The sequence below is a fragment of the Malus sylvestris genome, chromosome 8 (assembly GCF_916048215.2).
Source record: "Malus sylvestris chromosome 8, drMalSylv7.2, whole genome shotgun sequence".
Lineage (NCBI taxonomy): Eukaryota > Viridiplantae > Streptophyta > Magnoliopsida > Rosales > Rosaceae > Malus > Malus sylvestris.
Genome location: NC_062267.1, coordinates 3,905,173 through 3,931,453, shown reverse-complemented (window position 1 = coordinate 3,931,453; position 26,281 = coordinate 3,905,173). Strand labels below are relative to the sequence as shown.

The 26,281-nt window shown below is 39.9% G+C and overlaps 4 protein-coding genes, 1 non-coding gene and 1 pseudogene across 10 annotated transcripts; 4 read left to right on the top strand and 2 right to left on the bottom strand.

Annotated features, from left to right (window-relative positions):
- The first annotated feature begins 873 nt into the window (after positions 1–873).
- LOC126633162 (zinc finger CCCH domain-containing protein 22) lies at positions 874–3,525 on the top strand. The gene is made up of 4 exons (XM_050303715.1): positions 874–1,027; positions 1,450–1,767; positions 2,028–2,088; positions 2,350–3,525. Exons 1-4 carry the CDS (start codon positions 902–904, stop codon positions 3,357–3,359), a joined length of 1,515 nt encoding a protein of 504 aa, XP_050159672.1. The 5' UTR covers positions 874–901; the 3' UTR covers positions 3,360–3,525.
- An 844-nt stretch (positions 3,526–4,369) lies between these two features.
- On the top strand, positions 4,370–12,304 carry LOC126632004 (dynamin-related protein 3A-like). 6 transcript variants are annotated; one of them, XM_050302216.1, is made up of 20 exons: positions 4,370–4,992; positions 5,068–5,350; positions 5,425–5,453; positions 5,534–5,635; positions 5,831–5,899; positions 5,994–6,053; positions 6,200–6,313; positions 6,653–6,701; positions 7,451–7,560; positions 7,791–7,883; positions 7,997–8,089; positions 8,193–8,330; positions 9,421–9,507; positions 10,077–10,310; positions 10,792–10,834; positions 10,982–11,106; positions 11,221–11,364; positions 11,459–11,511; positions 11,675–11,774; positions 11,880–12,304. In XM_050302216.1, exons 1-20 carry the CDS (start codon positions 4,615–4,617, stop codon positions 12,054–12,056), a joined length of 2,481 nt encoding a protein of 826 aa, XP_050158173.1. In that variant the 5' UTR covers positions 4,370–4,614; the 3' UTR covers positions 12,057–12,304. The 6 variants fall into 6 exon arrangements, with proteins under 6 accessions (XP_050158173.1, XP_050158172.1, XP_050158177.1 ...); XM_050302215.1 differs by having other exon boundaries at positions 10,792–10,876; XM_050302220.1 differs by having other exon boundaries at positions 4,371–4,992; positions 10,077–10,127.
- Positions 12,305–12,308: 4 nt separating this feature from the next.
- LOC126632006 (protein TIC 55, chloroplastic-like) lies at positions 12,309–15,481 on the bottom strand. The gene is made up of 3 exons (XM_050302221.1): positions 14,836–15,481; positions 13,737–13,839; positions 12,309–13,571 (listed from the first exon to the last, which is right to left on the bottom strand). The coding sequence occupies exons 1-3, from the start codon at positions 15,330–15,332 to the stop codon at positions 12,450–12,452; spliced, it is 1,722 nt and encodes a 573-aa protein (XP_050158178.1). The 5' UTR covers positions 15,333–15,481; the 3' UTR covers positions 12,309–12,449.
- An 848-nt stretch (positions 15,482–16,329) lies between these two features.
- TRNAI-AAU (transfer RNA isoleucine (anticodon AAU)) lies at positions 16,330–16,403 on the top strand. Its single transcript has one exon. It is a non-coding gene; the product is annotated as a tRNA-Ile (tRNA).
- A 675-nt stretch (positions 16,404–17,078) lies between these two features.
- On the bottom strand, positions 17,079–19,332 carry LOC126633557 (protein TIC 55, chloroplastic-like). Its single transcript, XM_050304205.1, has 3 exons — positions 18,799–19,332; positions 18,470–18,572; positions 17,079–18,337 (listed from the first exon to the last, which is right to left on the bottom strand). The coding sequence occupies exons 1-3, from the start codon at positions 19,239–19,241 to the stop codon at positions 17,219–17,221; spliced, it is 1,665 nt and encodes a 554-aa protein (XP_050160162.1). The 5' UTR covers positions 19,242–19,332; the 3' UTR covers positions 17,079–17,218.
- A 1,884-nt stretch (positions 19,333–21,216) lies between these two features.
- On the top strand, positions 21,217–25,929 carry LOC126632553 (lariat debranching enzyme-like; annotated as a pseudogene).
- The last annotated feature ends 352 nt before the right edge of the window (positions 25,930–26,281 follow it).

Below are 26,281 nucleotides of genomic sequence, written 5' to 3'. Positions count from 1 at the left end.
CATTAGGCCCTATTTTAGCTTTTGTAGTATTTTTTTTGTATCAAACAATGAACGGTTTTAAGCCACGAAGTATCAAACTCATTACAAACATATACCACTTTATGGGGTGTTGAATTTGAGGTTAGGGAGAAGTTGGACGACTTTCTAATTGAGGTGGAACCCACATATAAGAGGCTTCTGTAGAGCTTACTACTTCGTTTGGATGTGCTTTTAAAATAATTGAAAGCAATTTTGGTGAAAAAGTTTTTGGAAGCAATCTTTAGTAAAAATGCAAGTAAATCCTGGAAAAGCACTTAAAGTGTTTCATGGAAAAAACACATAACTTGTGCTTCTTGCAAAAAACACTTAAAGTGCTTTTGGAACTCAAAAACATTTTATCTAAAAGCGCTTTCAGACATTTTAAAAATACATCCAAACGAGCCCTACTTGTATTAAGAGAAATTCTGAAGTTCGGTGTTTGTGCGGACTCCATACACAAAAACATCACATACACCACCCTTAGGAGAAATTTTAGCCATGTACACTAAGTGTTATAATACAATTGGTTGAGAATTTCTTTGTAAATATTTTAACCATTTTTATTATTACAATTAGTGTAGTAGGCGGTATTCCCCGCACACCGAAAAATCTCTCCACCCCCACTTTGACCTCGTCTTCCCTCTCATCAACCCCAATCTGGTTTCCTACTCGAGAACCTCTCTCGCGTCTCTTGTGAGTTGTCGAACGCGTCCGAGATAGTTGGGCTCAATGGGCCCCAAGGGGTGCAAAAATACTCTACTTGGGCTTAATTCCAAATATATGTACAGTTGGCCCATTGGAGGAGTCCGAGTTCTTTTTCAGTTTATATACCGACACGGGTTTCACCGTTGGAGAAAGAGTTAGCGCGTGCGGAACAACAGCCATGGCAGACGAGGAAGAGAGGGTTCTGGAGAACCTACTGGAGCTTCAATTGCAAGAGCAAAGAGAATCTCTCTCTACCATTAACGACGCTCTAGCCTCTGAGCCCAGCAATACCGAGCTTCTCGCGGTACCTCATCTCTTACTTTACAGTCAACTTTCTGTTTGGTTACCGAGAAAATCCACGAAAGAAAGTGTTGATAATGCTAGGTTTTACGATTCATTTGGTGGAGTACGATTTTGTGATAAAATCCAGCTGAGCGCTGGTGATAAACGTGTAAAGCCTTCAATTTGTACAATATTATTGCCAAATTTGTCTAAATTCCGTTAATAATTATTATGTTAATTATCTTGTAATTGATATGGATCAGATTGATAGGATTTTGTAGTTGAAATTAGCTTAATTGATATGAATTTTGAAATGTGAATGATCGTGCTCTTAGCTCTGCAAGTTAATAATGTACTAGGAAGATAAGTTTTTAGGTGATTTAATCGAAATCGAAATCTAGGTTGGTTTTTGAAAACCATATATTGGGGGTTATGTTTTCGCAGCTTCACGAGGAGATTGTTCAGGCGATTAAAGATGCCGAGGAAGGGCTGCTGAACCTGAAACGGGCACGGTTATTACGAGAAGCTGATTTAGTGCTAGATGGTTCTGCTCATGTTGATGAGGGTGTTAAGGTGGAGACTATTGATCTAACAGAAACAGATGTTGAGCCGGAGCCGCTGGAGGACCCGAGTTACCCTGTTGGGTCGAAATGTAGGTTCCGTCACACTGATGGACGTTGGTATAATGGTCAGGTTATTGGATTGGAGGGTTCGGATTCTGCAAAGATTTCTTTCCTCACTCCTACATCTGAGAATATGATGGTGCGTACATTTTGCTGGTCCCCTTTTTATCTCGTGAACTTTTCCTTTTCGTTTCTATAGCTTTTTTCTTAATGATTTTGGAGAGGACATGCTACCGTGAGTATAAACTTTAATTTTAACCAAAGCAACAAGGTTACAAATATAAAGCCCCACATTTGATTTAAGGTTGAACCTGGTGGAGATGGTGTGTCACTTCAAAGTCAATAAGCCAAGGCTATATAACCACTTAAAAATACTAATGCTGAACCATCAAAATGCAGATTTGCAAGTTCTTTCTTCAACAACGATGTCGATTTGGTACCAACTGCCGCTTATCACATGGTATGTTGTTATCTATTGACAGATAGCTTGTCTATGGTCCCACTGATGCCATGTTTGCATTGTTATTAGCCTCTGGAACAATGCGTGGTATGAGATATTGGTGGTCATAGGCTCATAGCCAGGCTATATTTTAGATTGGTAGCCGTACCTAGCTGGGCTTCAGAAGTTAAAGCACCCTTTTCCTTTATGCTTCATAGAACTGCTTATGCTTTTCGGAACGAGTTCAGAATCTCCATGCTCACCCATTTCCTATGCATGCAGGAGTTGATGTCCCACTTTCCTCACTGAGAAAGTATATCCCGACAATATGGGAGCAGTCACTGGTCGGGTCTAATATTTGGGCAGTATCAGATAGTAAAACTGGTGTGTGGAGGGAAGCTGAACTTGAATCATGGGACGGTGCACTTGGGGTTGGAAAAGTTGTATTCCGAGATGATGGAAGCTCTGCAGATCTTGGGGAGGATGCTATAACATTGTCCGAGCATGCTCAGATGAGTGATGAAGAAGAAAGTGATTCAAGTTCTGACCAATCTAATTCCAGTGACTATGAAGATGAAACCCCGCAGGGTTTAGGATTTCTTGAAAGCACAATCCTCCAGAGGGGTATTCAGACAGAAACTGCCATATTTGCAAAGTGGGAGAACCACACCCGTGGCATAGCGTCCAGGATGATGGCCAACATGGGTTACCTTGAAGGAACTGGTCTAGGTGCATCTGGCCAGGGAATTATAGATCCCATCTCCGTGAAGGTCCTTCCGCCAAAGCAATCTCTTGATCATGCTGTCAAAACCCGTGAAGGCAAAGAGAGTAAAGAGAGTAAAGAAAGCAAAGAGAATCAAGGAAAGAAGCGTAGCAGGGGTGGTAAGAGGAAGCGTGAAAAGAAGTTTGCAGCACTGGCAAGAGCAGCAAAAGAAGAAGAGGAATCAACACCAGATGTCTTTAGTCTTATTAATAGCCAACTTGCAAAGCACGGTGAAGCTTTGAATGGTAAATCAGCGAAGAAGCAGCAGAGCAATGGATCAGGGGAGGGAAAGAAAGTTGATAGGCGGGCTTTGGTTGCTTACGATGATGAAGTGAAGGACTTGAAGGCGCGAGTTGGGAAGCTTGAAGAAATGGCAATTAGAAACAAAAATGAGAAGGTGGTTTATGATGCTGCGATGAGGAAATTGACGGAGACTCGCAACGCTTTGGCACAGGCAGAGGCCGCTCAAGCGTCTGCGTCGAATGCGGTTGTCAGTAAGGAAAAAGAGAAGAGATGGCTTAAATTTTAGCCTTTTTATTATCTTGTGCATCATTTGTAAGCGTATAATGTATGCTAAACTTTATTTTACTTCGAAAATTTCATAGGTGTAGGATGCGTTTTGACCCCTTGGATTGTTGTACATACATTGATCTCCTTTCCCCCCCAGATTAACTATGTTGTTATTAAAATCTCAATGCTATTAGTTTTGTTTTGTCAAATGGAAAGCGCTTTCAACAATTTTAAAAGCACTTCTCAAACGAGTCCGGTTTTTAGAAAATGTTTCTCTATAAGGCACTTATGCAAGTGAGTACTTGTATCATGGACTTTCAAAAAAGCACATGCTATTGGCTTTCCTAAAATGACTTAAGTTTTTAACCTTTTATGACAAATATTACCTAAGTGCTTTGACCATCCGAAAACTCCTTCAATCATTTTAAAAGTCGTTTATCAGGTCATTCGAAAAGCTTTTCATCAGTGTGTTTCAGCATAAAAAAAAAAAAAATTTCAAAGTGCTTTTAATTATTTTACACACATCAGTAAAAAAAAAAAAAAAAACTTTTGGTTATATGAAAACACTTTTCACAAGTAGCGTTTTATATCACTTGTAAAAAACCAAAAAAGAACACTTAGGTTGCCCTTGAACTTCGGAAAGGGATGTACCCCTGCCTCCTAATCCATTAAGTTTGGGGATTTGGACCATTGAAATTTGATCAAACGATAAAAATTATTATAACTTTTAAAGTGGGCTCTTATTTGTAGTCGTTGGATCAAATTTCAATGGTCCGGATTCCCGATCTTAATGGATTAGGAGGAAAGGATCCGGTTCCCTTCCTTGGACTTCATTTCAAACCAGAGTAAAATAAAAAGAAAAACTAAGCTTGACTTTTTAACGTATAAATGTGGTTTTTCGTTAAAATGAACCGTACTAGAGATTTTTAGTTAAAGTTTTCAAAATGTAAGAGGATCCTGTGGGATTGGTAACTCGTGACTCAGTGTACCTTAAGATCCAACGGCTCGCATCCCTCATCTAAACCCAAAATACACAGAAAAGCGTCCCACCATTTTCTTTGAGAAACAGTATCAGTACACCTCCGGTCTGCTTCCTTCTCCTCCAAGAACCACCAGCTAAACTGTCGTACACGCTTTAAACCTCCATCTTCAACCCCCCCCTCCCCACCTTCTCTCTTCTTTCTCTCTCTACCTTACTCTCTGTAACTCTGCTTTCTCTCTCTACTACACTCTCTGTAATCAGAGTGTAAGTTTTCTCTCTCTAAAACCGCACCATGGGAGAAGAAGCTAGGGAAGTCGGCTCCTCGGCAACCAGTCCGAGACCTTCAGTGACGATCGGCTCGTCGCTAATTTCGATGATCAACAAGCTCCAGGATATTCTCGCGCCGGTGGTCAGCGACAAGCCGCAGATTTCGCTGCCTCAGGTGGCGGTCGTGGGAAGCCAGAGCAGCGGGAAGTCGAGCGTCCTCGAAGCCCTGGTCGGCCGGGACTTCCTCCCCCGCGGCCGCGACATCTGCACTCGCCGCCCGCTCGTGCTGATGCTCGAGTATCGCGAGGAAGAACCCGGCGATGAGCACACCGAGTGGGGAGAGTTCCGCCACTTGCCCGGAAAACGCTTCTACGACTTCTCCGCAATCCGCCGCGAAATTCAGGTACGGATTGAGCTTCTTCTTCAGCATTGCTGCTAGTAGTTATACTGTTTTTTGATAATTGTTTTGTCGGCGCAGGCCGAGACGGATAGGGAGGCTGGATTGAACAAAGGGGTTTCGGATAAGCAAATCCGGCTGAAGATTACCTCTCCAAATGTGCTTAATATGACACTGGTTGATTTGCCCGGAATCACGAAAGTTCCGGTGGGAGATCAACCGAGAGACATAGAAGCAATGATTAGGAAGATGATTATGGACTATATTACACAGCAAAACTGTATTATTTTGGCTGTTAGTCCTGCGAATTCCGATTTGGCAACCTCCGATGCGCTTCAGATGGCTAGAGAAGCCGACCCGAATGGTACCTGCACATTTTACTTCTGAATTCGACTTTTACATCCAATGCATAATGTACTGACATAAATTTATTAACAGGTTTCCGCACAATCGGTGTGATCACCAAGGTTTGTGGTTCACGTGTTAGACTCCGGTTTATTAAACGCCTCAGTTGTTGTACAATATGACAATGTTGTTCTATCTGTAGCTTGATATAATGGACAGGGGCACCGATGCCTGTAACTTTTTGCTTGGGAAAGTTATTCCGCTAAAGCTTGGTTATGTTGGTGTTGTGAATCGTAGCCAGGAGGTATGAATTGTTCCGCTAAAGTTATATATACATGTATCTATATATATATGTGTGTGTGTGTGTGTTGTGTGTGTGTGTGTGTATTGTAGCATACGTTTGTTTTATTTAGTACATTGCTAAAATGTTATTGTTATAGAAGAAAATGCAGGTGCAAGGTTCAAGCTCTATTACTTAAGTGTTATTCTTGTGTCACAGGACATCAATAAAAACCGTGGGATTGCTGCTGCACTTGCATACGAGGAGAAATTCTTCAATGAGCACCCTGTACTGTTTGCTTTCTTTGTATATTATATTGCGAAAATAATGATAATTGTTTGTCTTGGCACTTAACATTTATTGTATGCCACACATGTTAAAGGTGTATAGTAACCTCTCGGATCGTTGCGGCATGCCCCAGTTAGCAAGGAACCTGAATCAGGTCAGTATGAACTATGAACCAAAGTCATAACAAAGTTATACTAAAGGGAAATGAAATTCTTAGGTGCTTATGTATTGTTTTTGTTTTATATTATTTTGTACTCTCTTTGTTTTTGCACTGTTGTCATGGTTGGTTTTCTGTGTTAGATTCTGGAGCAGCATATCAAAAGGGTTCTCCCTGATTTGAAGGCTCGGTTGAATTCTCAAATGGTTTCTGTTTCCAAAGAACTGCAGGCATATGGGCAACCTTTAGAATCTAAAGTAAGTTGCAAAACAACTTATCAGCGGCTGGTATTATCTACTGCATTTAATGCATGCAGAGAGTTAGAAAACTACTGATTCCTAAATGGTTGAAGTGTTGCATTCACATCCAAACACTAGGTCCAAGTCCAGTCCCCTTGTCCCCTTGTCCTCTTCCTTTTTTATTTATATTCATGACCAGTCTATACAGATATTTTGCTAGTATTGATGGAACACATAGCGAAGTGCATAGACACATGCATTCACATTCAAAAACTATTCTCTTGTTATTGGCATAGATGGTACACTCTTCACTTTTTAGCTGTTTGTAACAATTTTTTGTCACTTGTCCTGAACCAGATGGCGCAGGGAGTGGTTTTGTTGAACATTTTAACAAAATATTGCGAAGGTGAGATTTCTATTTCTGTTATTTGTTAAATGTCAATCTTTCACTTGCCTGCATGCCTTGGAATCATGGATGATATACCTCAAAGTATCACTTAATATATCTTTCTTGATTCTGTTAGCATTTTTTTCCCAAGAATTGGATCTATATTTGTCATAGGGAGAGAGTACTGTATTACCTTAGCCAACCTCTCGGAGAGGATTTAGTAGTGAAGGCTATGAGGTGTTTCTGTGACTGGTGGTGAAGCATGTGATAGTGAAAAGAAATTCCTGCAATGGGATTAGGGTGCAGTAGAGCTGGAAGGAAATCCACCCCATCTTTTCTTTTTGTTTTATTAAGAGGCGCTGAGGATCAGCACGAGTTATGCACAACAATTTGCACAAGTGAGATATAGTAATACTGTAAATTTAATTTCTCTAATTTTTTCTCACAGACTAAGTTAGTACACATACCTTATCATATGAACTTTACTGGACCCGAGAAACTATGCGTTTGTGGAGAATACCAATGATGTCACATGGACTTAACCATGTGGCTCAACTGAAATTAACGTAAAGTGAAAGCCTTTCTCTAAAGTCTTCTAGTCTTCTTTAATTTGTGTAATCATGGTTTTTTATGATTTTAAGCAACTTGTTTTTAGGGCATTTATGCTAATAGAGCATGCTGTTCAAGTACTACCTTGTTTGTTGTTATTTTCGTTTTAGCTGTTTTCACTGATGATGTTAATGTTTCTTCTCTCTCTGTTTGGACAGCTTTTGCTGCCATGTTGGAGGGAAAAAGTCAGGAGATGTCAACCAAAGAATTATCAGGAGGTGCTAGGATCCACTACATTCTCCAGTCAATTTTTGTAAAAAGCTTGGAGGTACAAATTCTTGCTTTCTTTCTTTTTGTAAGTTTTAATCTAAAGCCATAGACTACTACGTTGTCAGTTGCTGTCTTCTGCTTATTTGTTTGATGTCAGCATACCTTGAAGGTTGTCTTGAAGAAAACTATGTAGTGTTATATATGTAATCAAGGCACCGAGTTGTAGAACTAATGTTCCACTGTGAGACATGTACCATCAGATTGGTTACTAACTCTCACGAATTGTAGGGTGTGGATCCCTGCGACGATCTAACTGATGATGATATTCGAACGGCTATTCAAAACGCTTCTGGTGCAAAAAATGCTTTATTTGTGCCTGAGGTGAGTTTAATGATGATTACATGCTGTAGTTTTGCATTTTTCCCTAGCATAAAGGTAGACGCCCATGCCTTTGGTTCTACACAGTGCCTGATATGTTTTTGAATTATCTTTAGGTCCCATTTGAATTTTTAGTAAGAAGACAAATTGCTCGGTTGCTAGACCCAAGCTGTCAGTGTCTTCATTTTGTTTATGATGAACTTGTGAAGGTGAGATATGATTTATGCACCTGTGGTGCTTATGGAATTCTTATAGCGTGTCCATGAATCCTGAGGTGTAAATATAATCAGTAAGATAAAATTTTCCCTGCAGATAAGCCGTGCTTGCGAGGTAATTGAGTTGCAAAGGTTTCCAGTATTGAGAAAGTGTCTGGATGAAGTCGTGGTAAACTTTTTGCGGGAAGGGGCAAAGCCTGCTCTGAGAATGATAGAAAATCTTATTGAGATGGAGGTAGCTCTTTGTCAACCTAGAAAAATTAAGACTAAAGTTTATTCACTAAAAATTATGTACAGCATTTGTTAAAATGATTTCATGCACTCTCAAAATAATGTTAAAATAGCGGAATATAAAATCTAATCACACTGAGTTGACAATAGTAACTGGTAAAACACTCAACCCTTTAAAAAAAAAAGGTGATTTTAACATTTTGGTAATACAGTAAATTTTCAACTCAGTAGTGTATGATATCCTATATTTCTTGCCAACCCTTTATTTAGTTTTTGGGTGGCTCTTACTACCAATGGTTTGTTGACACTCTTGAAATGAAAGTTGTGGATGCAAATTTCCGTCTTCTTCTTCTTGGACAAAATTGCACCTACAAAACAAATAACACCTTAGGTCAAGGCCAAGAGCCTCACTCGCCCACGATGAAGGCGGGGGGGGGGGGGGGCTTTGGCCGAAGAACCTCCGATGCCAAAGCTAGAATTTTGAGGGAAAAGTGTTTGGAGAATTTAGAGAGTTTTGCAAGAGAGTTGGAATTGAGTTTTGGAGAAAATGAGGTAGAATATATAGGGGTATGGCTGGCCCCTTTGGGAGGATGGGGACCGGCCACTTGGATGGTTTTTTGGGTGTGCATCATAATTTGTTAGCCAATGAATAAATTAATTGAGTAATAAATCAATTAATTAGCTAATTAATATAATTTGAAAGGAATGATTTGGGGGTTACCTTGTGGAGAAGATTTGATGAGGATGGATGAGATAGGTTTTGAATAATTACCTATTTTGAGCACTTTTGACCTTGATTGAGTCATGATTGTCCACTGCTCGTGCGTAGGAGTTCCGGTATTCCTCGAGGGTAATTTTGTCATTTTCACCCTAGAATCCACGTGTCACCTCCATATTTTTCTCGATTATTTTTGGCTCCACAAAAGTGATCAATTCTTAGATCTGTTGGTCATGTCACACAAAATTGTGCTCGGCACTGATCTCTTCACTGACAATATATGTTTTCTTTTAAGAGATTGCTCAGAATTACATGCTATGGTTTTATTTCTTTCACATTTACTCAAATGCTGATTGCCCAACTTTCTTCCATTCAGGTGGATTATATAAACACTTCGCATCCACGTTTTATAGGTGGGAAGAAAGCTTCTGAGCTTGCTATGCAGCAGTTGAAAGCACAAAAGGTATCTTCTACAACATTGGTGAAATTGATGATAATAATGTAAATAAAAAAGCTTAAACAGTTACTGCTTTACTATTAGACACGATGAAGCAGTCCTGATTGTGTGTTGGATTCATAACAAATATGTTGTCATGAACTTTTAGTTTCTTTAGTCTAACAGTCCTATGTTTTATATTTATAACAAAAGTCCTGTCATATTAATATGAAATCTCAGTTTTGATATGATCTGAAAGATCAGAAAGGCAAACTATACAGTGGTGGCTTTATTTTTTATTGATAGTGTACAGAGATCTCTGTTTAGTGTGTTTTTCTTTCTTATTTTGAGAAAGGAAAAAGTTATTGAGATTTGGCTCTTCATTCTCATCAAGAGAACTTTTTGTTTGATCTCTATCATCAAGTTCATATCAATAAATTTAGAGTGGTTGCATGCTATATTCCTTTTTTTTTAGGGTAACGTATTTTATTCCTTATTATCTTTGCACTATTATTCGACCCAATCATCATTAGATCTCATGTAAAAGGGTTTGTCAATTATCGGTTATACCTCAAAGTTGTTCTTATATGTTTCAGGGTGTTACGGATGTTGAAGGCCAGACATCTCGAACTGTTCAGGCTAAGACAGTTATGAATGGAATTTTACCTTACCAAGTATGCCTTTCATTTTTAGTTGACAATATTACAAGACGGAAACTGGGTAGTCCAAACAAAAAGAGAAAGGAAAGACAAAAGGATGGCAGAGTTGAAAACAGAAAGGGGAGAACAACCCCCCAGAACCATAGAAGAAAGGCCTTTAAGAAATTGGAGGTCCTTGCTTACTCTTTGGGACCCATATCACCTGAATTGTTATGATCTTCCATTAGCCTAGCTATTTCTTCTTTTTATGGGGTTCCATTAACCTAGCTAATGGTAGAAGCGTGATAGTGGAAGACCGGGGTTGTTGAACCTTGTAGAGACAAACGCTGGAGCCACCCGTAGTGCTAGAATGAAGAACAAAATCTGCTCGTCTTTTTTTTTTTTAGCATGAAAAATAGGCTCTAACTAGTTCATTCTCTACCTGAAATATCAGATTTGGATTGTTTGTGAAGAAAACTGTAATTCGGAGCACTGTTTTCCTTTTAAATCAGCTTTCTAGTTGGCTAAAAGCCTAAAAACACTTTTGTGAATCCAAGTAAATGGGGTAAAATTAGATTTGTGGATTAACTAGTTTGGAGGGCCTTGCTGCTTTTGGCTTATCTTTCTTCTTCCATAGATGCCTTCAATCTAACATAGTCTTGGTGTTTGGCAGGGAAGTCGTCCTCAGCTGAATAACGAGAATCCAGTATCTTCTGGTAAACTCATGTCTACTATTTCCAAGCATACTGCTGCCTTTGGTATATTGAAACTGCTTTATTCTGTTAACATGTTTCTTGTGCATATATGATGGCACATCTATCTATTAATCTGCCATTGCTAAGACCAATGAATTTTGTTAACAGGATCTACAAGGACTTGGGGTATTCCGTCTATATTTGGGAGTAGGACATCAGCTGTACGGTCTGGTGGACGTTTTGGTGAACAAAGTCATTCGGAGTCAATGCCCTCTACAATCAATTTGAGAGAGGTAAATCTGTAGTTTACAGAATTTTATTTCTTCATTCTAATTTATTATCTGCTTTTTCATTTGAGGATTTAAATGTGATCCCTTTGCTTTTCCCTTTGTCCCTGCTGATTTCAGCCACCGTCCATCTTAAGGCCAACTGAAACGACAGACAATGAGGCAGCGGAAATTATTATAACCAAATTACTCTTGCAATCCTATTATGACATTGTCAGAAAGAACATGCAAGACCTAGTTCCAAAAGCTATAATGCACTTTCTGGTATGCCTATTTTCCTCCTTTTTCACTGTGTTAATATTTATATTACGGTTACTGTTGAAATACATTGATATGTTTCATTCTTACTGTGGCATAGGTCAATTCTACAAAACAGAACCTTCAGACAGCATTTATTCAAAAACTGTACAGGTCTGTCTTGTTGAAAAGGAGGAATTTACGGTCCTTATTCCGGCCATTACTGGCAGGACTTCTGTGAATTACTCTATCTCCCGCATGATTGTGTTTCTGTTGGTTTTGCTGCATATTGTTGATTGAAAACTTCGAGGGTGATTTTCTTCCACTAATTATGCAGAGAGAACATGTTTGATGAACTGTTGAAGGAGCACGATGAACTTGTTTCAAAAAGAAAACGTAACGAAAAGTTGTTCGAGGTTTTCAAGCAGTCTCTTCAGGTAGTTTTAAACTTTTGACGGTTTAAACTTCTAAATGTCATTATTTAGAAGGTCCTGTTGGTTTTCTTGTCCAATGAGTAAACTTGAATTGTTTGTTTCTTCCAGACACTCGAGAAGGTCGAATTTGATGTTTCATCCCAAACTTCAAGTTTGGGCACTGATTTTTCTGTTGGACTGCCAAGGATTCCGAGTACTTTGCCCGATCTGCACAAAACATCTGAGATAATCCAGTTTACGCACCATTCGTTTTCCATGCCATACACGACTGACACCACAGCTTGAAGATCATTTCGATGGGAAAAGCATGCATTGTCTGCATGGCTTCATATCATATACCGGTTCATTTGGCGCTTACCTACAGCGTCCTTCTCCTGTATCCTTTTTTTGGCATATGTAAGATGATTAAAGAGTGTGTAGGGAGTTTTGATGTATTTCCCTAACCTTCAATTGTACCATCTATAACGGTCGCTGCTGCGAGAGTTTCGTTTGCAAGCGAGGTACACAGGATAATGAAACTATCTGATAACGCAGATGTGAGTTAGGCCACTCGGCCATAATAATTTTTTGAGAAAGCCACAACAAATGCGGGATCTTAAGCTTACCAAAGAGAACCCAAACGTATAAAAAGTACAGATTTATAATTTCAAATCGTCTTCTTGGCATGGAATCCATGGCTCACAATCTCCTATGCGTCCTTATGAAGTTTGTCGTGTTCAATGCCACAGCGTACGAGCACGCATAAACCCCAGCTGAGCTGATCGCTGCCGAGACTAATAGAATGGCCTTCCACTGCCTTCCGGAGACGAGAATTGCCAATGCAGCGAATGCAACAGCAACAGCAGTGAGTGCCTTTTGCCATGCTTGGAAAGCTTTGACAACATCTCTGCAGATTTTGCAGTGAACCACATGCCGGAAATACCTGTTGGCCAAGTTTGGAGCGTGCATCGATCCGATGCCCCCCTTTGCCGGCAGAGATGCAGAAACACCGGCTACAAGTCCGGCAGGTGCGTGTTCCACCACAGCAGGCTCTTTGGGCAACGAGATTGTGCTGTGTCCGAAATGGTAAGGCATTCCATGCCCTACTTTGTCCATCCATTTCCTGTACTCAGCAACCCAAGTGTCTGAAGATTTCAGGTTCAGGTACAGCTCTTTGGTTGGTACTTTTTCTTTCATGAGTATCTCGTTCTGCGACGATAGAAATCCCATATCTTGCTCGAAAACCTTGCCGGCATTCTGATGAAAGTACCATTTTGGAAACAATTTCGCGATTGGGGACCTTTTCGTTCCACCAAACCTCACAATGAGCATAGACTTCCCTTGTCCAGTTGGTCTACAGAGAAATAGACCCGAAAAGTAGTGTTTTTCCCCAGTTTTTTCATCAACAATTTCTCTGTTGTTTTGGAGAGAACATGGTGCCTCAAACCTCAAGAAGCTTTTCCCCGACGGATCAGTTGTCTTACCCCACCAGCCTGCGAATCCTCGATCAGTTCGTTCAGTGACCTCAAAGAACAGTGGTTGAGCATCTTCCCTTTTCGCACTCCAATCCGTCCTGTCGTGTGAGATCGGAACATGGGCAGGATCCATGAGATTCTCCAAAAGTATGGAGTGATCGTAAGGGAGCTCATGAGTCGTCGACGTGTCTTGAAACCCTGGCCGGGCGAAGTTCTCAAACCACGGAATCTTGGCCGGGTTTGGTGGTGTCTTGTGAGACATCCAAACCCACACAACCCCCTGTGAGTCCTTCACCTCGTATGTTTTCACACAAGCTGATTTCGGAATTTTGGCATCAGCCGGAAGCTGTAATACAAAAACATAAACACACTCTCGACATCATAAACGGACATTGATTAAAGAGTATGTCACTGTATGCCTGTGACGGTATTCCAAATCAATCATGAATTGTCATGCATTTTGAATTTCTCACTTAACAATGCGTAATGAGCTTGAGAGACAGTCGCAAACCTGAGGAATCTTTACGCATTTTCCTTGGCCTTCGAATTGCCAACCATGATACAAACATTCCAACCTTCCATCAATCAGCTGCCCTTCCGATAGTTTCGCCAACCTAGCTAAAGAAAGAATTGTCATGAGTCACGAGTCATGACTAGTTAGCAAGTTAATACGACGCTAACAGCTTTCATACACTAAGAAAAAAAAGGTTACGAAATAAACATGCACAATCTATGAGCGCCAACCAATTAGTAAGTTAATGCAACACTAACGACTATTTTCGACTCTAAATTAGTCACTTAAGACTCAAACAACAAACTTCATTTTAATCCTTGGCAACGATGACTTTTATATTAAAACCATGAGTAAGATCAAAATCTAATTTTAGTCTCTTGATACATTAATAACCTCATTTATTAATTATATTTTGAATTTTGAATTATTTCTCTTTTTCTTCCTAATTTTTAATGTATTAATTTTATTTCATTTTCATTTTCATTTCATTTATCCTAATATATTTTATTGTAAACATTTATAAATTAATTTTTGTTATACAATATATTGTGATGTAGTTTGTCTTCTTCATTTGGGTACATTAAATTCATTATAATAGATTTCGGTGCATATATTCAGCTACACACATTTCGTTACATACATTTTGATATAAACATTTAGGTACATTAATTCAATATAATACATTTCGGTATACACATTTAGGTACATTAATTTAATATAATATATTTCGGTGCAGATATTTCAGTACATACATTTCGGTACTAACATTTAAATACATTAGTTCAATATAATACATTTCAATACTAACATTTTGGTACATTAATTGAGTCTTTCAAGTTTAAAGAATGTTAGATAAAATTAATAAATTAAAATTTGTATATTAACAAATTTAAATATTTAATGGGAGACATTAAATAAAATGTACATTAATTATTTTGAATTCAGAACACATCAATGAATTATAATCAATATATAATCTATCACGAGATTTATTTTAAATTTCAATCTTTTTTAAGGATTGAAGTTAAAAAAAAAAACCCCTAAAATTAATTTGCATGCTTATATATAAGAATCTAGAATCAACAGACAATGTTACCTGTGGGGGCAACGATCCTGGTAGCACTGGAGCTCTCCATTGCCGTCCCTGTACAGGACGAGCTGCCTATCAAACACTGTGAGACCCAGAGGAGCATCGTTTGGAATGTCCTGTGTGAGGTACAGCGGGTACCATTCCTCCGTCCAATCGTAATCCGCCACGACCCTCTCTCCCCTCCTCTCCGCCTCGCTGGTTGGACCCACCATGACCTTGTGATCCTCCTCCGCTGCGGGCGCCTGATCTCCATCAAGTGGCAGGGGAGGAGGTTTGGTGTCTGCAACTGCACCACACTTGATGCTGCTCAGGCTAATCTTTCTGGAAGGAATGAAGGGTCTGAGATGGGTTGGTGGGGAGACAGATAAGAGGAGTTTGAGCGGCTGTGATTGCTTGGGGGTTTGGTGGAGGTGGAGGGAGGTGGAATGGGAGAAAAAGGGGTGAAATAAAGCCATGTTTGATTGAATTGGGGAGGAAGCAAAGGAGGAGGAAGATGATGACATTGAAAGAAAAGGAAGAGGGAAATCTAAGGAGGAAATAAAGCCATGTAAATATGTGACTCTAGAGAGAGAGAGAGAGAGAGAGAGAGAGAGAAGGGAGGAGCGAGAGAGTGAAATCGGGTTGGGGGTTGCTTATTTGCTTGTTGCACTTATGTTAGCCACACAATCTTTGAAGTGTGGTCAATCAACAAGAAATAGTGCTAGCTAGCTTATGTGTTTCTCTTACATATGTACTCTTTTTGGTACTCAACATTCATTGCAATAGTACAAACAAACCCAACTTCTCATGAAGATAATAGGTATGACTTATCGAGTTTAAGGCAGCTTTCGCATTGAGTGAGACTAGTTGATGTTGAATGAGACAAAATTGTAGGGAGTTTCATGCAGCTTTCACAATGAGAGTGAATTACTTGAAATCAATGAGACCCCAATACATGAGTCTCATGCTTTTGTGAATATTGTTGATTTTTCTCCTTGTGTGAGAAACATAAAACCGAACATTGCGACTAATATACTTTCAAAGGCTACTTTTCTTCTTGACATGGTCGAGTACCATTACTTTGTAATTTCAAATCACACGGATGTAAAAGTAACTCATTGTAAATTTATAATCATAAAGAAAAAAAAAATTGCCGTTTGACGCCCTAAACTATTACCCTAGTTAAAATTGATTCTCTAAACTATTTTTTTAACAAATTAAGCCACTGAAATATTTTGAAATCAGTCAATTATCCCCCTTACCATAAGATTTTAATGAAATTTCATACACTTCACTGTCAAATACTGACAAGACTTTACCCTCAAGAGTGAATCACATACTGGTCATGAGCTAATATTTGATGACAAAGTAGATGAATTTTATCGAATCTCATGGTAAAGAGTTAATTGGCTAGTTTCAAATAGTTCAAGGAGTAGTTTACTAAAAAGTAGTTTAGAAGTCAATTTCATCTAGAGTAACCAATATACGTGAAGTATGTAGAAGTTGACAGTATTGCCAAATGGCCTATTAGCTCAGCTGGTTAGAGCGTCGTGCTAATAACGCGAAGGTCACAGGTTCGAGACCTGTATGGGCCATTTCTTTTTTTGTTTTTTCCTGCTTCGATCTCCTTTCTCGCTTGGTGGGATCCACTAGGAGGAGCTTTTTCTTCCCAATTTGTTGAATTTGGTGAAAGTCCCACTTCAAATGTCTTCAAAGTTCAAAGCTGCCAGATCATGGATCTTGAATCTCATTAGAGAGAGAGAATTTTAATCTAAAGGGAAAATGTAGAAGCATATTACTCCATCCATCTTGGTTATGCTCAATTCAGATTTGATGTATATTAATATATTTTTTATTTAGTATTTCAAAATTATCATAAACATTGTATCATTTATATGTTTTCATAAATAAAGAGTGCGATATAACATTTTTAAAATTTTAATAACAAATTTTCAAATGTAAACTTATGTATTTTAAAGCAAACAAAAACTGACATAATTGGAGAAGTGATTTTTCGCACTCATATTCGTCTCTTGCAGACTTATGTTATTTCTAATTTTTCGATTGAATAAATTAAAAAAAAAATTAGTTGACAAAAGTAAACATGAGAGTGCAAAACAAAACAAAAAAAGTGTATGACTATATCATATGTTATAATTGAACTTGCAAGACAAAGCTCAAATAATTAGCTCGTTTGAAAGTACTTTTTCAAAATCCAGTTAAATTTTTACTAAAGATTGGTTTAAAAAATATTTTTACTCGCTTTCGGATATTCTAAAATATGGAAACTTGAATATAACACATGAGGTACTCAATAACCACAATGTCAATCATGTACCCTATTGTCCACTTTAAACATCTTTCTTAATATTTCATAATTTAACATATGAATCTTTGATCACCTCATAAATCACAACCTCTTGTGCAACCTTATGAAGTTAGTAGTACTCAATGCAACAGCGGCTGAGCAACCATAAGCCCCAGCCGAAAACACAGCAGCCGCCACCAAAAAAACCGCCTTCCACTGCCTCCCGGACACCAAAATCGCAACCAAAACCATCACAGCAGCAACTCCCGAAAGTCCGGTTTTCAAAACCCGAAAACTCTTCACAACATTTCTACACCCTTTGCAATGAATCACATGCCTAAAATATCGGTTGCTCCAATTCGGAACATGCATCGTTCCAACGCCTCCCTTAGCCGGCTGAGACGCTGAAACACTGGCAACAAGCCCTGCCGGTGCATGTTCCACCACGGCCGCCTCTTCGGGCAACGATATAGTGCTGTGACCTACATGGTAAGGCATGCCAATGCTAACTTTGTCAACCCATTTTCTGTACTCTGCCACCCAAACATCAGATGATTTTAAATTAAGGTACAACTCTTTCGTGGGACGTTTTTCTCTCGAAAGTATTTCGTTCTGAGACGAGAGAAATCCCATGTCTTGCTCGAAAACTGTACAATAAATGTGGTGGAAGTACCAAGTCGGAAACAGTTTTGCCAACGGGGAGAGTTTCGTGGCTCCGAACCTCATAATAGCCACGGATTTTCCCTGCCCCGTTGGTCTACAGAGGAAGAGCCCGACAGAGTAGTGCTTCTCACCGTTCTTGTCTACAATTTCCCTCGTGTTTTCGATAACGCCGGGTGCCTTAAACCTTAAGAAAAAAGGCAAGTGCTGGTCTTTTGCCTCACCATAATGCCCTGCAAAACCTCTGTCACTCCTTTCAATCACCTCAAATCTCAGTGGCTGCACGTTTTCTCTTTTCGCTGAGAAACCTGTCCTGTCGTGTGAGATTGGAATGTGGGCTGGATCCATGAGGTTCTCCAGAAGAATGGAGTGATCGTAGGGGAGCTCGTGGATTGTCGAAGAATAATCAAAGCCGGGTTTATCAAAGTTTTCGAACCAAGGTAGTTTTTTGGTGTTTGGTGGTGTCTTGTGAGACATCCACACCCAAACAACGCCTTGAGAATCCCTCACTTCGTATGATTTAACACAAGCTGCTCTCGGAATTTTAGCATCAGATGGAAGCTGTTTAGATAAAACAGAGATCAATTAAGTTTTATAATTAGTGTAGATCATGAAATTAATTAAGAGGGGGATTCATATAATATGAAACAGAAATGTTTTTTATTAACTAGAATACTAATAATTCAAACATACCTGTGGAATCTTTACACATTTTCCTTGGCGTTCGAATTGCCAACCATGGTACAAACACTCTAGCCTTCCGTCGATCAAATGGCCTTCGGATAGTTTTGCCAGCCTAAGAAAATAAACACCAAGAGCTTCACTTTTTGTTAGTAATGAAGTTTGTATTCAAGAGGCAACAAAGCAGAGTAAACAAAAACAGGGGAAGAACAGAGGACCTAAACAGGGGAAAAACAGAGGATACAAAACAAATTAAGCTATATACTACATATATAACTACTTTAGATTTCGTGAATTAAAAAAAGGTGATGAATCATGAGATGGATAAGAATAATTGTTACCTATGTGGGCAACGATCTTCGTAACAGCGAAGCTCGCCCGAGCCATCACGATACAAGACGAGCTGCTTATTGAAGACGGTAAGGCCTAAAGGTGCATCTTCAGGCAGGTCCTGGGTGAGGTAAAGAGGGTACCATTCTTCCGTCCAATTGTATCCGGTTGCGACGCTTTCTTCTCCATGCTCTTCTTCTTTGGAAGGAGTCACCAAAACCTTGTGATCCTCTTGTTCATCTTCCTTCAAATCATCGTCATGATCGAGTGGAGATGCAACTACGGCTCTGGAGAGAAACTTACCTACACCCGAGATGTTATCGCGACTCTTATTATTTGTTAGTACTAATGTGGATGGTTGAAGAGGTGTAGGGTTTGATTTTAGTTTTGGTGTTGATGGTTTGGGAGTGGAAGAGGGGAAGATGTGTGAGACTAAAGGGTGAAGGAGAGCCATTTTTGATGAGGAGATGAGGAGAGATTGCTTGAAATCTTTGGAAACTTAGACTAATGGAGGTTTCATGTTCCAACTTTGTTGGTCCAATAATTGTCCTAACCTTGTTGCCTTAAAACGACACATGTGTCCCACCTCTCCGTCATTTTATCAATTTATGTGTCGCGCCTCATTTGTTTGTTATCCTTATCAAACAAGTGTGCACGTAATTAAGTTGTTAAAACTCAAATTTACGCTTTTATTATAATATTTCTCTTTTAAAGTGTGTTTTCAAATATGAGATTTAACGTTTGAGTATATAAAGTTGTAACCTAAAGGACAAAACAAGAAAACTCGAACCTACCACTACTTTAAAAACAACGCTCGTAAGGAGTACTATTGAAACCAAGAAATACAGGCCTACCTAAACTTGCATAAGACTGGGAAGAAAACTCTTTCATTCGAGATGAGAGTGATATCTTTTTAGAGCAACTCCACCCATGGAGCCCTCCTCCCTGGCAATCCACTATTCAATCCACCCTATTGAACAGTAACTGCCTTAAATGAATAGTAATTAACATTAATGAACAGTAATTGTCATTTACATCTCCACCCTTGGAACCCTTCCCCCTGACAATAAGCAATAAAAATAATAGTTTTTTATGTTTGTTTAAATAATAAAAAATTACAAAACTATCTCTCTCTCTCTCTGACACAAAAAAAATAAAAAATTACAAAACCCTCGGGCCACAGGCCCGTCGACTCCCCACCCCCCCTTCGCTCGACCTCCCACCCTCACTCGGGCCCTTCCCCGCTGGATTTGCTCCCACCGGCCCGAGGGCCCTTTCTCCTCGCCTGACGCCCGAGCAACCAGCAAGGCTGGAGTTGCTCTTAGATACTAGAGGTACTTTTAAAATGTGCGGTGAGGTTTCATATTTTTCACATTATTCCTAAAGTTTTGAAATTGTATTAATTTACACCTTTTAGATATTTGAACATCTATATATCCATAAATTGATAAGGTATTTAGTCGATGTGATGCAAATGTGGCTTACACATAATCATAATTACAGATTTCATGCTCATCATGTCATCAATTTAATAAATATTTAAATGTTGTAGGGCATGTTTAACCAACGAATATAGGTGATTATAGTGAGAGAAATAGAGGGGTGCGGCAAAAGAGTCTGATTTAATTATGAGGTGTGTATTATTTCAAGATATTTATAGTAGTAGAAAACATAAAATTCTTACCTGATAAGTATTACAAACATGATACTTATGTAAAAAATAAAATACGATAGAATTCTATAAGGATTTCCTAAGATTTCAGGATCATGTTCCTAATCTAATTAGAACTTTATTAAACAAAATATATACACCTTCAAAATTTTAAGAGCAACTTTTAATTGAATTTTTTGGGCTGGGAAAGACGAAAATAAAAGAAATCGGCGGAACAATACGATCTTCTGCTTTAAACCGCCACTGTAGTGTTCGAGTTTCCCTCCATTCCTGCTCCGGACTCCCATTCCAGCATCTTCGGAATCGGAATGAAGATTGCTGTATAAGGTGGTATGCATGGCGACCTCGACAACGTCTACCGAAGGCTCATTGGGGGCAGATGACCCCACTCAAGTCGTTCGTTTGTTTAGTTGCAGACTACAATTATATAATATACACAGGTTATCTTTGAAAAAAATATATGTATCTAATATCCAACATACATTCATTTTACTTAGACTCCATATCAAATATTATATGAACAATAGTACTCTTGTTCTGTCATTCAAACCGAAAAAACCTTCTCCCACCTATCATGTACATATATTTTTCTCATCACTTTGCCACTTTTCCCTACTATATTGAAATTTTTGTAACATTGGAATTGTGATATATCATCATTTGAAACCATCCTTAATATCATATTGCGTATAACCATGCTATAATAAGATTTTCTTAGTTGTTTTTGGTTGCCCCCACTAGAAGAAATTTCTGACTCCGTCCCTGCCTCCAACGCTACGAAAAGCTCCACAACACCACCATCGACCTCCTCCTCTGCTGCGGCGACTTTCAGGTACTGCCGCCCACTTTCCTGAATTCCCCATATCGCCCCTTCATTCTTGCTTACTTGCCCTAAATTTTTGAGTTTTTTTTTTTTTTGTACTCAATTGTCTCCGAAAGTACCGATTTTTCGTTGAATTTAATTGTTCAATTTTCCAAATTTCGGCATTTGCAGTTTCGTTCTGTTAGGTACTTAAGCCCAAGGGAAGAGCTCAACCCAAAAGACTAGTCCAATAGGTGGGAAGACCCCAAGGACTTAAGAACCCCTACACTCCCATAAGTGTAGTTGATGTGGGATCATAACATTACACCACCCTTTGGAAGACCCGACACCCACGACGGTAATCACATCGCCCAGTCCCTCGTCACCAAGTCCCTTGGAGCCCATACTCCCAAAGTGGTAATCACGAGGCGGCACGTCACGTCACCAAGACCTGCAGCGTCGGGCACCTAGGCTCTGATACCAATGTTAGGTACTCAAGTCCAAGGGAAGAGCCCAACCCAAAAGACTAGTTCAATAGGTGGGAGGACCCCAAGGACTTAAGAACCCCTACACTCCTATAAGTGTAGTCGATGTGGGATCATAACATTACACCACCCTTCGGAAGACCCAACGCCCACGGCGGTAATCACGAGGCGGCACGTCACGTCACCAAGACCCGCAGCGTCGGGCACCTAGGCTATGATACCAATGTTAGGTACTCAAGCCCAAGGGAAGAGTCCAATGGGTGGGTGGGTCTTGGTGACGTGACGTGCCGCCTCGTGATTACCGCCGTAGGCGTCGGGTCTTCCAAAGGGTGGTGTAATGTTATGATCCCACATCGACTACACTTATGGGAGGGTAGGGGTTCTTAAGTCCTTGGGTCCTCCCACCTATTGGACTAGTCTTTTGGGTTGGGCTCTTCCCTTGGGCTTGAGTACCTAACATTGGTATCAGAGCCTAGGTGCCTGACGCTGCAGGTCTTGGTGACGTGACGTGCCGCCTCGTGATTACCGCCTTGGGGGTATGGGCTCTAAGGGACTTGGTGACAAGGGACTGGGCGACGTGATTACCGCCGTGGGCGTCGGGTCTTCCGAAGGGTGGTGTAATGTTATGATCCCACATCGACTACACTTATGGGAGTGTAGGGGTTCTTAAGTCCTTAGAGTCCTCCCACCTATTGGACTAGTCTTTTGGGTTGGGCTCTTCCCTTGGGCTTGAGTACCTAACATTGGTATTAGAGCCTAGGTGCCCAACGCTGTGGGTCTTGGTGACGTGACGTGCTGCCTCGTGATTACCGCCTTGGGAGTATGGGCTCCAAGGGACTTGGTGACGAGGGACTGGGCGACGTGATTACCGTCGTGGGCGTCGGGTCTTCCGAAGGGTGGTGTAATGTTATGATCCCACATCGATTACATTTATGGGAGTGTAGGGGTTCTTAAGTCCTTAGAGTCCTCCCACCTATTGGACTAGTCTTTTGGATTGAGCTCTTCCTTGGGCTTGAGTACTTAACACGTGTTGTGCGGAAGCGTCAAATATGAAACCAATAAGCAACAACGGTAAAATATGATAAGACAAATAATCCAAATGACACAAGGATTTATACTGGTTCGGCGTAAGCCTACGTCCAGTTCCGAGACGGCGAGGAAATTCCACTAATATCAAAAGGAGATTACAAATAGAGTTTTAACTCTCAAACCCAAATCCCACATACAATCAATAGCTCTCACTCAAACTAAGATACAAATGGAGAAGAAGAAACACATATCAAAATCCTTCTCTCCCAAAAGCTACACAAGTAGCACCAACATCTTTGATTGAGTGATTACTAACAAAATGGGATTATTACAAATGGTGGGAAGGAGCAGCTCATATTCAAATGGGAGAGCCGAATGCTCTCCCTGGTTTCTCTCATCTGCCGCTCCACTCCTCCCACATCTCCCACATTCGGATGCAACATTTATCCATACAAAAGCATCCAATAAAAAATCCAAAGTAAAGGAATAATCATTCCTTTACAGACATCATTATGACCTTTCTTTTTCTTTTCAACAAACATCATCATTGGTCTCCTCATAATGATGTTCCTACATCATTATGTCTTTCATTTTTTATTATATGCTTTTGGCCACTTGACCACTAATTTGGCCACTATCCAACAACACGTTCTTGCTAATTTGCCCTAAAGTTTCAATCTTTTTGTTCGGGGTGATCTAGTTGTTAATGAAATTAGAGAATTTGATTAATAATGAGGGAAAACTATTGTGTTAGTGAAATTAGGCTGTGAGGAATGAGAGGGACTTGGATAGCTTAAACGTGCCTCGTAAATTCCGGAGCATGAACACATTCTGGAAATACTATTCCGGTGAGGCAGTGGCTCCGTACCCGATCATATTCATCGGCGGCAATCACGATGCTTCTAATTACTTGTGGGAACTGTGAGCCCCTTCTTTAACTACAATCTATGGCATTCTCTTCGAATTGTTTTTCGTGTCGTTTTTTTCGCTTTGGATGAATGATTGTTGCGGGTTTTTTACTTGTTTTTGCTGTTTGTATAGGTACTATGGAGGATGGGCAGCACCTAATATATACTTCTTGGGGTTTGCTGGTGTAGTCAAGTTTGGAAATCTTCGAATTGGTGGACTCTCTGGAATTTGCATACAGCCCGATTTTCTTAAAGGTTTGTTTGCTTTAGTTTTGTGTACCATTACAGGTGTTTACTTCATTGCTTATCTTTTGTTGGTAAAACAATAGCTGTTTATGTTTTGCTATTATGGTATGTGCTATTTTGACATATGGTGTTAACTGGGCTTGAAGGCGGTTCATTTTTTTTCCTCTTGAGCAGGACACTTTGAGAGGCCTCCTTATATTGGTCTATCAGGTCCGTGTATCATGTTCGTGAGTATGATTTCCACAAACTGATTCAAGTTGAGGAACCAATCGATATTTTCCTTTCACATGATTGGCCTGTTGGCATCACTGATTGTGGGGACTGGAAGGAGCTTGTTCGGGAAAAACCTGATTTTAAGCAGGAGGTAATTGCAAGAACGGAAAAATGAGTTAATAAGCTCTGATTGGTATGTTTTCGAACCACTTATCTCGTTTAAAATGTCATTAGGTTCAAGAAAGAAGTCTTGGAAGTAAACCAGCTGCTCAATTGCTAGAACTGAAACCACCTTATTGGTTTTCAGCTCATTTACACTCCATATTTGCTGCTTGTGTTCAACATGGGGAAGATGGTTCAGTGACAAACTTTCTTGCCCTTGATAAGTGCCTACCAGGACGCAAATTTCTTCAGGTATTTGATGAGATTCTGAAAGTACTGTATAGGATGTTCCCCGCAGTCATTGCTGGTAGCTAATGGGTTCTACGTGTGACATTTTCTGGCATTTTAGGTTATTGAAATTGAATCGGAGCCTGGCCCTTATGAGATTCAGTACGATGAAGAATGGCTAGAAATAACTCGGCGATTTAACTCTGTTTTCCCTCTCATGACCAGAAGTGCAAATCTTCGGTGTGTACATTTTTCGAAATGTATTGAGCATGCTGCCAATGATTAGACCTTTAAACTTTATATTCCCTCTGTGGTCTTTACCCTTTTAATGTTTTTTCTCTTGTAAAGTATCTACTAAGTGTGCGTGTGTTATATTGTAGGAATGTACATCTTGACAAACATGGTGGTCATCAATGGGTCAGGAGCAAGTTGCAAGCAAGAGGGGCCAGACCGTTTGAATTCGCCCAGACGGTTCCACCCTACAATCCCTCTCAATCTGTCTCTTATGGTTCTTTTCGTGGTAAGGATCATCATGTCATTCTGAATGCTGTTAAACAAGAACATTTTATGTAAATATTCTTTTTCGCAGCACACGTTCGGAATCCTCAGACAGAATCCCTGTTGCAGTTTCTGGAACTTCCTTACCTTCTTGATAACACATAGAGGTAAAAATCTGCTCATAAAGTGAGGGTTTATTATGTCAATTGCTTGGTAAACTTTGCAGATGTTTTTTTACAAACTATTTATGGGTCCCTCCTGCAATTTGTGTTACGAACCTTTTCCTCTTTCAAGCTTGGTGCGATGGCAAGTGCCTTTGCCCATGAGCGGTGGGTCTCGGGTTCGAGACTTGGGAGCAGCCTCTCCATAAATGGGGGTAAGGCTAGCCGACATTCACCTCTCCCAGACCCTGCGTAAAGCGGGAGCCTTGTGTATTGGGTACGACCTAACCTTTTCCTCTTTCAAGCTTCACTAAAACTAACTGCAAAGCTTTCTGCAGGTTCTGTTGAAGAGAATAGTGAAGACATTCCCATTGATGATGTGGATGATTTGGAAGAAGATGCCGTGGATAGCGAAAATGAAAATTCGTGAAAACTCCTATAGTTATATACCTCTTCGGGCATCCATCATGTGTCCGTTCCAAAATATTTGGGCTGATCAATGCCGTTAGGGTCTCTCAGTCGAAGTTTGTTTAATCGAATTTCATCTATATGCTTGGATGGAAGTAGGTCTGGTCTCTTTTCTTCCTTTTTTAAGGCCTGTTGTGAATATAATTTATTCAGTGTCTGATTTTTGTAAGAGGGAGCAAATCATATGCTATATTGACCCATGAGTACAAGAGATGTATGTACTGACTTTTGTTTTCGATCTGAAAGTGGATAGACCGACTTGTTAGACAAGATTTTGTGTATTTTAAAATGTTTGTGGCATTGTTCTTGTTAATTAGCTTTTCGGGTTCATTTCTTTTCGGCGCACTTTGATATTCCCCTATGGGAAAAATCTTGGGCGTGACAGGTGATATATCACCATGTGTCTATCGCACACATCCTGTGATTAACATAGAGAGGAGGGAATGGGTTAGATGCCAAGGTAACACATGTCTGTCCAAGTTGGTGATCCAGTGTGGTAGCTATAAGGCTACAAGTCATATAATACTTTCTCGAGTGCCCTCTAGATGTGAGTCCCTGTGCGGTCGCTCCACTTACATCTATCTCAAGATAGGAAACTTCTTACTTATGGCATACTATGTGG